The sequence below is a fragment of the Barbus barbus genome, assembly GCF_936440315.1.
Source record: "Barbus barbus genome assembly, chromosome: 36".
Classification (NCBI taxonomy): domain Eukaryota; kingdom Metazoa; phylum Chordata; class Actinopteri; order Cypriniformes; family Cyprinidae; genus Barbus; species Barbus barbus.
Window position 1 is genome coordinate 15161947 of NC_136714.1, and position 11820 is coordinate 15173766.

The 11820-nt window shown below is 38.1% G+C and overlaps 1 protein-coding gene across 1 annotated transcript; it reads right to left on the bottom strand.

Annotated features, from left to right (window-relative positions):
• Positions 1-3756: 3756 nt before the first annotated feature.
• On the bottom strand, positions 3757-10643 carry LOC306855836 (5-hydroxytryptamine receptor 3A-like; the record flags this gene model as incomplete). Its single annotated transcript, XM_079394742.1, has 9 exons — positions 3757-4043; positions 4227-4457; positions 7954-8164; positions 8968-9128; positions 9427-9596; positions 9702-9811; positions 9985-10029; positions 10131-10294; positions 10577-10643. The coding sequence occupies 9 exons, from the start codon at positions 10641-10643 to the stop codon at positions 3757-3759; spliced, it is 1446 nt and encodes a 481-aa protein (XP_079250868.1).
• Positions 10644-11820: the final 1177 nt, after the last annotated feature.

Sequence of the window (11820 nt, forward strand, 5' to 3'; positions counted from 1 at the left end):
AGAGAGCAGGTTCTCTGCCTTCGCTGCCTGCTCTCATTACTATTCGGAGGGAAATAGACTGAAACAAAAGCAGTCTCTGCTTCTCTTTTATTCTGGGGGGAGACAAGCTGAGAATACAAACCTCAGTGCTTTAGAGAGTCTGCCTGTGTTCATTACATAGAGCTCTGTGTTAATACCAGGAACCATCTGAGCAAATAATGGCAATTCGCTGCTATGCTAATGCTCCCTCTGGTATTGTATCTGTCTAACACTCTGTGTGTGTGTTTGAGTTATGGTCCTGTTGAATTATTGTAAACATCTGCCAGTGTTGAGCTACGCACAGCAAAAGCTCAGCCTTACTGCTGCCATCTTGTGTGAGCACCACAATTTTTGCCTGTTAATTCATATTCAACAATTGTCTAATAGAATTGAAAACGAACACATTGTGATCACAAATTATTAACATTTTTATTCATGTATTGATTCCACATATAATACAAATACCACGCGTATATTGTATCACAAGGATCTGTATACAATATAATACAACATTTTTCCATCACTAGACGTAATTTTTGCATTTTTGGTTTCCTGATAGCACACGTATATCACGGAGACGTCTATTTGATGTCTGCATTTACATCTGCAAGAGGTGTTTTTTTTTTTTTTTAGTGTTTGCTCATTTGTAATTAGTCTATACGACGTTTGCTATCAGATGTCAAATAGACGTTTATTAGATGTCTTTAAGATGTTAATGATTTCGAATGCATGTAAAACTGACATCTTAAAGATGTCTGTCAGATGTTTGTAAACAGCAGATGCTTTCCAGATTAAGCGATCTTTAACAGACATTTTCCAGACGGACTTGTGCTATCTGGGTTGGTTTTGGTTTTCTTGGAACACTTTAGCAAAACTGCAGCAAAAGTTCGCGAAAAAAAAGTCAATTATTGTCAATAGCGTGGATGTGTTAGATGCCGCACACAGAAGTCAAGTCAAAGCTGCTAATTCATTTGACCAATTTGAAAATCAGCTAAATTCTCGTCCTCACGCAAAACTCCAGATCGTACAGATTCCTTTTGAAGTGACAGAATTTCACAGAGCAACACTAAATATAGATAGGGTCACATTAACAAAATTTCACAGGCAAAAAAGTTCCATTTTTTAATGCATCAGAGAAACATTTTCACAGCCTTTTATAGCTAAATGAAAGTTATCATGTGCATTGTAATGTTCAAAATGGATATCGTAACAAATGTCAGTAGACTGGGAAGATTTTATAAATGAGCAGTTCATTCAGAAATTCATACGACCCTTCATTTTGTGGAAATAAAAACAGGAAGACACAAGACAATGAGCGCTGTGCTGAAAAGGGGTGGGGCTACATAAGATCTATATTGTCAAGCATAGTGATATATAAAGCACACCTCACAAGTAAATTTCAAACAAAACAGCATTGATATGGTCAATGCAGCAAATCCTTGAAAAACCTAAAGCGTTTCGCCCTCACACAAAATTCGCCCGCTAAAATTTGACAAAAAACGGTAAATGTGACTGCAGCTTTACAGTGGCTAATGAAACGCTGTTATCCCTTTTCACCTTCTAACCATCTCTGGAAATAATGCGCCTCATATAAAGCACACAATGCTACCTCAGTGTGCTGTGCTAATGAGTCTTTTAATTAGTTCTATCTCTTAAGATGAAACAGATTTTTTTAATGATCGTCTGAGAAAGACAGCAGGGTTCAGATTGTATATTTGCTTTGCAAGGCCTTAGGAAGTTAAGAATCATTAGAGCGATGCTGATGCTGCTGGCACCCAACGCCGCCCGTTTTCGGCAAAGGTCACGTGACCTCTGCATGAATAGCTTTTGTGCGGTGAGCAGGGGGTCCCATCTTTGATTGCTCTTTGACCCAGATATGATCTAATGGACAAGGGATCTTTAGACAGCGAAGGACTGAATGGTGGCCGTGGTCTTCTAAAATCCCTTCGATTGTGTTCCCAGCTATGCCGCGCCTGCGAGCGGGCCCAGCCACAGCCGGTGGACGACCTCCAGCAGATGAATTTGCAAAACAAGTAACGGCCTACAAATGCCACTTGAAGCCATTTGTTATGACTCTGTATGGCTTTCAGGAATTACACTGCCAACTTCAGCCTGCCAACATTCCGTTCTTCGTGGATAATGAAATTCCTCTGGCACTGGAATCCTATTGTGTGCGCTCCAAATGCAGACTGTATTTAATATTACAGATTCCAGTGAAACTCAGGAGTATGTTATGATGTCCCTAACAGCACTAAGCAGTGCCTTAAATACATTACATGGCCTAAGAAGCCCTCTGCTGGTCAAAGTTGAGTGCAAACATCAAGGGTCTATGATTATGGTGAGGTTGAATGGTAATTATGATAAGATTGGTTTATTTTATTTACATATACAAGAGTGGCATTTGCTAACTGTTGTTCCTCATAAAACATGAAGCTTTATACCTAATTCAGGACTGTGGTGTGCTGGCGGGACTGAGAGATGTAGCCTCATTGATTGTATTGGGATCAATGCTCCCATTTACTGTCTAACTGATTTTTTTTTCTTTAATTATGTAGGGTGTTGATGGCATTTATCCAATCACCCCAGGCCTGCTGAGTGAATTTCCAATGAGATGAAAATCTTTACAATTAGTACATTTAGTGTCACAGGCAACGACTAATACTCAACCGCCCTTGGGCTGGAAGAAAGGGAACACAATATAGACACGCCCCAACATCTTCTCAAGACATAAATACAGACACTTTACAAGATGTTTACATTTCAACAACAGGATTGAATGTTTTTTTCCCAATACTACAGATTTTATCTTGATAAGTGAAATGGAATGAAGGATATTAATCGGAACTTAAAGGACAGATTTTTGTTTCAATAACCACTTTTGATTCCAACATACGCAAATAGGGTTGAAGTAAATACACTACCGTTCAAAAGTTTCACTATGTTTTTTATGCTTTTGAAAAGTTTTCTGCTCTCCATTTGTAATAAAAAAATATAATGCTGTGAAATATTGCAGTTTAAAAAAACTTTTCTATTTTAAAATGTAATTTAGTGGCAAAGCTGAATTTTCAACCATTACTCCAGTCTTCATGATCCGTCAAATCATTCTAATATGCTGATTGGTCTGACATTAATGCGTCCTTGCTGAATAAAAGTGTTCATTTAAAAAAATATGAGCCAACTGACTTTTCAGCAGTAGTTTAAGTCAGTGTGATTAATCAACTGCATGAAGGTGATTTTTTTTTTTTTCTTAATATTGGAATACTCATGCAAAATACACTGCTGAAGGTTTTGATATGCCGTTTCACAACGAATTATGTATTTCATATGTTTTAAAGCATTGTTTGTCTGTTTGTTGACGTCTTTGAAACTATTTCCATCGGCAGAGACAAAATAACCAAAATATGTGTCTAAAATGAGAATTATTCATTTTTTACTTCTTTTATGTTTACTGTTGTAAAAAGGTTGCACTCTCGCTGTTGTACTGAATATGAGAAGACGGCGATATTATAACAGTCATGCATGTATGTTGTATGCTTTTCAGAGACAGCAGTTTGAAGAGCTTTTATCTGGCAAGAAAAGCAGTCTTGATTTGAAAGCACATTTCTCCTCTATGGTGCTCAAGTTATTCTCTTGTGAGATAACTATCACATTACCAGCACTTAAACTACGTCAAACACTGCATTTACATTAAGCAGTGAGTCAGAATTGGCGCCTTCCCTCTGTGACCCACATCTGCGGTCAGACATTTTGCCAGACGGACCACAATGTGCCTAAAGTGATGCTGTAGGCCAACACGGTGAGCAGGTAGACGCGGAACAGCAGGACGTCCAGCACGTACCCCACCTGCAGCCATTCCTTAGCGATCTCCCTGCTCTCGTTCTTCTTCTCCAGGAACTGGCGGATGGTGGTGATCTCGCGCAGGATGCCGTCCATGACGGGAGACCCACTGTCCCGCGTGGACAGCCCCAAACCCAGGTTTCTCCCAGAGTCTCTGGATCCCTCGCAGCTGTGATGGCTGCAGTGGACTGTTTAAAGAATGACAGGTCAATTTCAGAGCTTGTTTCCACCAACTAGAGCACCTTTACTAAGCTCCACCCACTTTGGTACTGTTGCTATGTCAAACTTTACTGATGCAGTGGATGACAACAGTTGCTAAGGTAGGATTGGACGGTAACATTTAAGGTGGGGCTTAGCGAAGGGTCAGTTACCTGTGTTCATGTTGTTTTCTTTGTAGAGCGGTAGGTCAGATCCCTGCGAGAGGATCGAGCAGACCTTCTTGTTGCGAATGCAGAGCAGCACCGTGGCCTTCTCCAGCACCAGGTGTTTGACCCACTGGGGCACACGAGACTGCAGATCCTGCTTGTGCACCAGCCTCACGATCAAAACAGACTCGGTCAGGCTGATGACCAGCAGCGCCATGCATACCACAAAGTACACACCTACACTCAAATACACAGACATAACATACACTTACATTCAAGGTTTCCTCTTATTTGTATATTCTTTCTGAACAAAACAAACTATTATTGGAGAGAAACAGAGAATTTCAATTTTCAAAATCAATTTTGATCAATGTTTTCTAAAGATTTTTAGATGTCTCTGTCATCAAGTCTGCATTTGTTAAAAAAAAATAGCCAAAACAGTAAAATGTGACCCTGGACCACAAAACCAGTCTTAAGTCGCTTGGGTATTTTTGTAGCAATAGCCAAAAATACATTGCATGGGTCAAAAAAATTCTCAATTTTTCTTTTATGCCAAAAATCATTAGTAAGTTTTTTACCGTAAATATATAAAAACTTCATTTTTGATTAGTAATATGTATTGCTAAGTACTTCATTTGGACAAATTTAAAGGCGATCTTCTCAATATTTTGATTTTTTTGCACCTTCAGATTCCAGATTTTCAAATAGTTGTATCTCGGTCAAATATTGTCCGATCCAAACAAATCATATATTAATGGAAAGAGCTTTCCGATGATGTATAAATCTCAATTTCGAAAAATTAACACTTAAGACTGGTTTTGTGGTCCAGGGTCACATATGGTAAAATATTAAAACTATTTTGTTAATATGTTTAAAATGTAATTTACACTTGTGATGGCAAAGCTGAATATTCAACAGCCATTATTCTAGTCTTTAGTGTGATCCTTCAGAAACCATTCTAATATGCTGATTTGGTGCTCAAGAAACATTTCTGATTTTTATGAATGTTGAAAACAATTGTGCTGCTGCTGCCAAATATTTTGATACTTTTTTCAGGATTTCTTGAATAGAAAGTTCAAAATTGTTTGTCTATCACTTATGATCAGTTTTATGCATCCTTACTGAATAAAATACATTTCTTTAAAAAAAAAATATTGCTGACCACAAACATTAGAAAGGTGTATGTAATAACTGATCTTATTTTATACAGCAGTAGATAAACACAGAGAGGTACAGTATCTCACAGAAGTGAGTACACCTTTCACATTTTTGTAAATATTTTATATATCTTTTCAACACTGAAGAAATGACACTTTGCTACAATGTAAAATAGTGAGTGTACAGCTTGTATAACAGTGTAAATTTGCTGTCCCCTCAAAATAACTCAACACACAGCCATTAATGTCTAAACTGCTGACCACAAAAGTGAGTACACCCCTAAGTGAAAATTTCCAAATTGGGCCCAATTAGCCATTTTCTCTCCCCTGTGTCATGTGACCCGTTAGTGTTACTAGGTCTCAGGTGTGAATGGGGAGCAGGTGTGTTAAATTTGGTGTTCTCGCTCTCACTCTCTCATACTGGTCACTGGAAGTTCAACATGGTACCTCATGGCAAAGAACTCTGAGGATCTGAAAAAAAAGAATTGTTTCTCTACATAAAGATGGTGTAGGCTATAAGAAGATTGCCAAGACACTGAAACTGAGCTGCAGCACAGTGGCCCAGACCATACAGCGGTTTAACAGGACAGGTTCCACTCAGAACAGGCCTCGCCATGGTCGACCAAAGTTGAGTGCACGTGCTTAGCGTCATATCCAGAGGTTGTGTTTGGGAAATAGACGTATGAGTGCTGCCAGCATTGCTGCAGAGGTTGAAGGGGTGGGGGGGTCAGCCTGTCAGTGCTCAGACCATACACCGCACACTGATTCAAATTGGTCTGCATGGCTGTCGTCCCAGAAGGAAGACTCTTCTAAAGATGATGCACAAGAAAGCCTGCAAACAGTTTGCTGAAGACAAGCAGACTAAGGACATGGATTACTAGAACCATGTCTTGTGGTCTGATGAGACCAAGATAAACTTATTTGGTTCAGATGGTGTCAAGCGTGTGTGGCGGCAACCAGGTGAGGAGTACAAAGGCAAGTGTGTCTTGCCTACAGTCAAGCATGATGGTGGGAGAGCCATGGTCTGGGGCTGCATGAGTGTTACTACAGTTCATTGAGGGAACCATGAATGCCAACATGTACTGTGACATACTGAAGCAGAGACTGGGCCGCAGGGCAGTATTTCAACATGATAACGACTCCAAATACACCTCCAAGACGACCAATGCCTTGCTAAAGGACCTGAGGGTAAAGGTGATGGACTGGCCAAGCATGTCTCCAGACCTAAACCCTATTGAGCATCTGTGGGGCATCCTCAAACGGAAGGTGGAGGAGTGCAAGTTCTCTAACATCCACCAGCTCCGTGATGTTGTCATGGAGGAGTGGAAGAGGACTCCAGTGGCAACCTGTGAAGCTCTGGTGAACTCCATGCCCAAGAGGGTTAAGGCAGTGCTGGAAAATAATGGTGGCCACACAAAATATTGACACTTTGGGACATTTTCACTTAGGGGTGTACTCACTTTTGTGGTCAGCGATTTACACATTAATGGCTGTGTGTTGAGTTATTTTGAGGGGACAGCAAATTTAAACTGTTATACAAGCTGTACACTCACTATTTTACATTGTAGCAAAGTGCCATTTCTTCAGTGTTGAAAAGATATAATAAAATATTTACAAAAATGTGAGGGGTGTACTCACTTCTGTGAGATACTGTATATATATCTCACACAGTGTGGTCCAAAAGACCACTGACCAATTAATTTAATAATTTTAAACACTAGATAGAAGGAAGTGCTGATAGGAAAAAAAAAGTATGATCATCTATACAGTCACGTAATCAATACCGCAAATTTGATTAATTGATTAGTGACCTAGAAATAGTGTAGAATTTTACATATTTAACTCCTGATTAATTTTTTGTTCATAATCTTTCTCTTGTAAATTTTTCAAAATCCTAAAGCATTTATTCCCAGGTTTAAATTAGATTTTAAATCCCAGATTTCCACTGTATATATTTATGCTAACTGTTTCAGCATGATAAATCTCTGATGAATTACCCAGAGATCAGGCATTATTGTTATTTTTATGTATTGTGGTTTCTGTATTTACTTGTTTTAAGATATTATTGAGAACTTATTTCTCTCAATACCTTTCTTAAGAAAAACAAACAAAAAAGTGCAAGCCCTTTGTAGTCTTTAGTGGGTTTGAAAGCATTAGTTTTGCAATCGCATTCGAACTTGAAACCACTGTAGTGATCTCTCAAATTAATCAGCGCTGTGTATTTCCGCACAAGCTTCCTCACAGCTGTGGTTCTATATTGAAAATCAATGGATATGTGGATTTACTTCAGTTGAAATACTCAAGAAATTTCTTGTTTTTTGCCTTCTGACTGCGCAGGAGCATCAGAAGTGCGGCAGCTGAGGGGAAACTGTACTGGAATACACCACTTGCTACAAATAAAAAAACCTTTATCTAAGGACATTTAATAATGTCTAGATGCAGTATACTACATTACATGTCACCTCTCACACACAATAATAATGTTCAGGAATCAGGAAATAAAGAATGAATGATTGAGTGAGTGACTTTTTGAAATGCATCAGGTCATGTTCTATGAATCAGAAAGACCTCATTACCAATGAGAGGGGTCCCTATGGCAGTCGCTGGCAGAGTGTCAGAGACGATGATGAGAAAGACAGAATAGCCCAAGAGCAGGGTGATCTTGAAGGAAACTCTTTCTCCACTGTCTGGTGGCAAGTAGAATCCAACGATGTCCATCACCATCAGAAATACACTGGGCAACAGGAGGTTGACTGTGTAGAACAGAGGTCTGCGTCGGATCACAACCTGACGATAAAAGAAAGAGATGTCTTTCATTGTTGCAATAATGTTGATTTTTCTCACTTTGTTTTTATTTCACTTGGGTACTAATTTAAAGCTGCTTTCTAAAAGAAATGTGACCAGACATTTGGACCATGTGCATTTAATGGTGCACTTCTTATTCAAAAGTTTGTGGTAAATAATTTTTTTAAAGTCTCTTGCGCTCAAGTTTGCATTTTTTAAAATCATAAATACATTAATGGTGTGAAATATTACAATTTAATATAACTTTACTATTTTATTGAAATTTAAAATGTAATTTATTCCTGTGATAAGACTGAATTTTCAGCAGTCTTTACTCCAGTCTTCAAAGTCACGTGATCATTCAGAAATCATTTTACTATGCTGATCTATAGTTTTGTGGAAACTGATGAATAGAAAGCTCAAACAACTTTTGTAACATTATTACATTTTTTATTGTGACTTTTGATCATGTATGTTTACACCAAATTATTCATGTATTTTAATACCAAGAAATGTTGGAGCACATTTTCTTCTGTAATTCCAAATGTTGATTTAATATTGCTCTGCTAATACATAATGATCTGTAGCTCATTTTTAATTGGTTAAATTGTTGGGGTTATAGCTCTCTGTTACACAACACTCAATAATAATACAAAACTTGTTATATTATACAATTATGTTTAATATAGTCAGTAAAACTTCTGTCTGTACTAACTGCAAAAAGCTCTTATTTGTATCCCTGACATTTTTCATTTGCAAATGCTAATGTGTGCCATGGCTTAATTTGGCATTATTACGTTACTCACATGGAACTTCATTTCGGCATAGTAATCATCATTATCTATGCTGAACTCTTTGTATGTGGAGAGGACGTGAAGCAGCTCCCATTCTCCCTGGTTCATGAACACACTCTTGTCGTTCATTACTTCCTCAGGGGTTCTCATTAGTGTGATGTTGATGTCTTTAGCTATGGGATGAGATAAGGTTAAAGGTCAGTTCATTCAGCTTTCAGGAAAAGCGATGTTGTCCTCGAACCGATGTTGTCTCTGAAATGCTAAAATTCCAGGGCATCCTTATTTCTGCTAGGTGTTGTTTTTGGAAAAACTTTTATTTTATTAAGCTTTCATGCTTCAGTTTCATCAATGATTTAATATAGATCACATCTCTCAAAATCCTTTTAGACTTGGATTCTGTGTCTAGGAGGTACATTTTGTCACTGATGACTGAATGATCTCTCTCAAGCCCAAGGAAATGCGTTTACTTACTTGTGTGTAGCCAGCTCTGGAAAGTCAGACTACATTTTTGGACATCATAAGGAAAGTTGTAGATGTTGAGGGAGCAGGCGGTCACCACCTGGATAGGCTTATAGTTGCGAACAAGCCCAGTATGGCCTACATAGACATAAGGTATTTCAGGAGACTTTCCTACATCCACACTGCAGAGGACAGAGAGAGGGCGCAAGCAGGCAAAAGAGTTCAATAATTCTACCATCAACGTCTCCGTTATCTCATTATGTCAAGTCTATTGACATAATACTCACAATTCATTGATAAGAATATCTGGAACCCAGATGTTGGCAGTGGGAATGGATATCTGTTTAACGTCATCAAATTCTTCTGGATCCCATGCAAGGAACTCATCTATCCATTGCTTTTGAGGTAAGAGAAATGCCAAGTACAAAAACTGCACACTGTAAAACCTATTAAGTCTCAATAGCCTTAAATATAGCAAGTAACTGTTCTTGTTTAATTTAGAGATGTAATAAATCTCTTAAGGAATCCGACTACTTATTATAAATTCACTAAAATTTCTCACCAACGTACCTGTCTGTACCACACATATGTTGTCAAGACCTGGTTCTTCTCATCCTGTGTGGCACAGAAATATGTACAAAAGAATGAATGCAAAAAGTCTTCATCAACAGACAGTCAGTTTACATATTTAATAGACTTTTGAGACCTCTACCCACCACATTAAGAATCGCATAAACCATTAGGTCAATAGCCACCGTCGTTGACTGTCTCCAGTCGCGCACTGGTCGAACTCCTTTCTTATATCCGGCACTTAAAAACTCATTTAGTCGAACCAGAGTGGCATTGGCGAAACGCCCAGTGTTATTGCCCAGCTTCTTCACTACACCGAAACAAAAGAATAGCCACTTATCACTTTCACTTCATTCAGCTTTAGCATTAAAAGGTTAAGCTGTCAGATATACGTGAATGCATATTAATTAATTAATAGCAATATTGATAGTTTCTCAAAACCTAGCGAGCTGTCTGATTTAGAATGCACCAATGATGAACAAAAATGCTGTCAAAGTTGGCAGCTCACTAGGTTTTGAGGGACAGCCCTTGAAATCTCAAACGCAAGTTGTTGTTCTAACCAAAATCAAAAATGAAGTATAAGAAATGTTACCTGAGCAAGTCACCACCGTCCCATACATGCAAACGCAGAGAGCTGTCCAGAGTGCTGAACATTTCATTGTGCTGAGCTGTTTAGCGTTGCTCTGGGTTCTTCTCGCAGGCTTCTAGCCCGGGGCTGCTTCCTTCCACTGATGCACCCTCAGCTCCATTAGTTATCTCTGACTTTTCCATAAGCTGTCATTACAGCACTTAGTCCACCCTCCCTCCCTCTTCTGTATGATCATCCCACAGTTTAGCCAGGTCCAAAGCACTTCAGCTTGTCCCAAGAGACACAACGGAGAGAATCAACTATACATGACAAGCATTGTGTACTCCTGTCTTGAAAAGCTAGATGCAGATAGAATACTATTTCTTATAAACATTTTACTATAATAACTTTTTGTCCACAATTATTTTGTAAGCAGCATGTTCTATTAGGCCTCATTGTAATGATGAGCATGGAGGGGTTATTTAGTTAAGATTTTAAACATAGACATAAACAACACAGACATTGTCAAATGTTTTCTGAACTGATAATACTAGTGTTTTTCCCTCTCACACTAACTCAACAGCGGACGGCGCATGAATTACAGCTACCTTTGACATTTCATGGGTCATATTTCACCACCAAGTTCAAGTCAATTTCCATGAGCACTTAGACTACTACATTAAACTGTGATCTAATACTTCACCCAGCCATGATGAGACTTAATTAGCCCGGCAATAGGCAGGTGATTAGATTTGCGTCAGGAAAATATTATCAGAATTTTGATGAGGAATTGAATTAGGTGTTTTTTTTTCTGACTGAACTGGCAGCTCTGAGAAGCGATGTAATGAAAATGTACTATAATGATAGTGATGTGAAGGTGATTGTGGTTTATTTTTCAGTAAGGAAATTGGAGCTTGCGATCTGATCATGTTACAGTACAGGGAGGGGCATATTAACGCAAGTTCTTCATTCTCATTATATGTTATGTGTAATTTTTCAAAGAATGCTCCATAATCTGGCCATTAAAATTACATTTGTTTGTGGAAACATATGTAGTAAAAGTGATTCCGACATATTAAATCATTTTCCATGTTTGAATTTAATAAAACCAATTAATTTAGTTAAAAGTGGATTTTGATTACCTAGTAAAACAGTTTTACAATAGCATGGTTTTTATTAAATGTTTTATTTATTCAGAACATGTCTATATAATAAAATATTTGTTTTAAGTTTTAGCAAAACTAAATCTCAAAACAATATTTTAACAT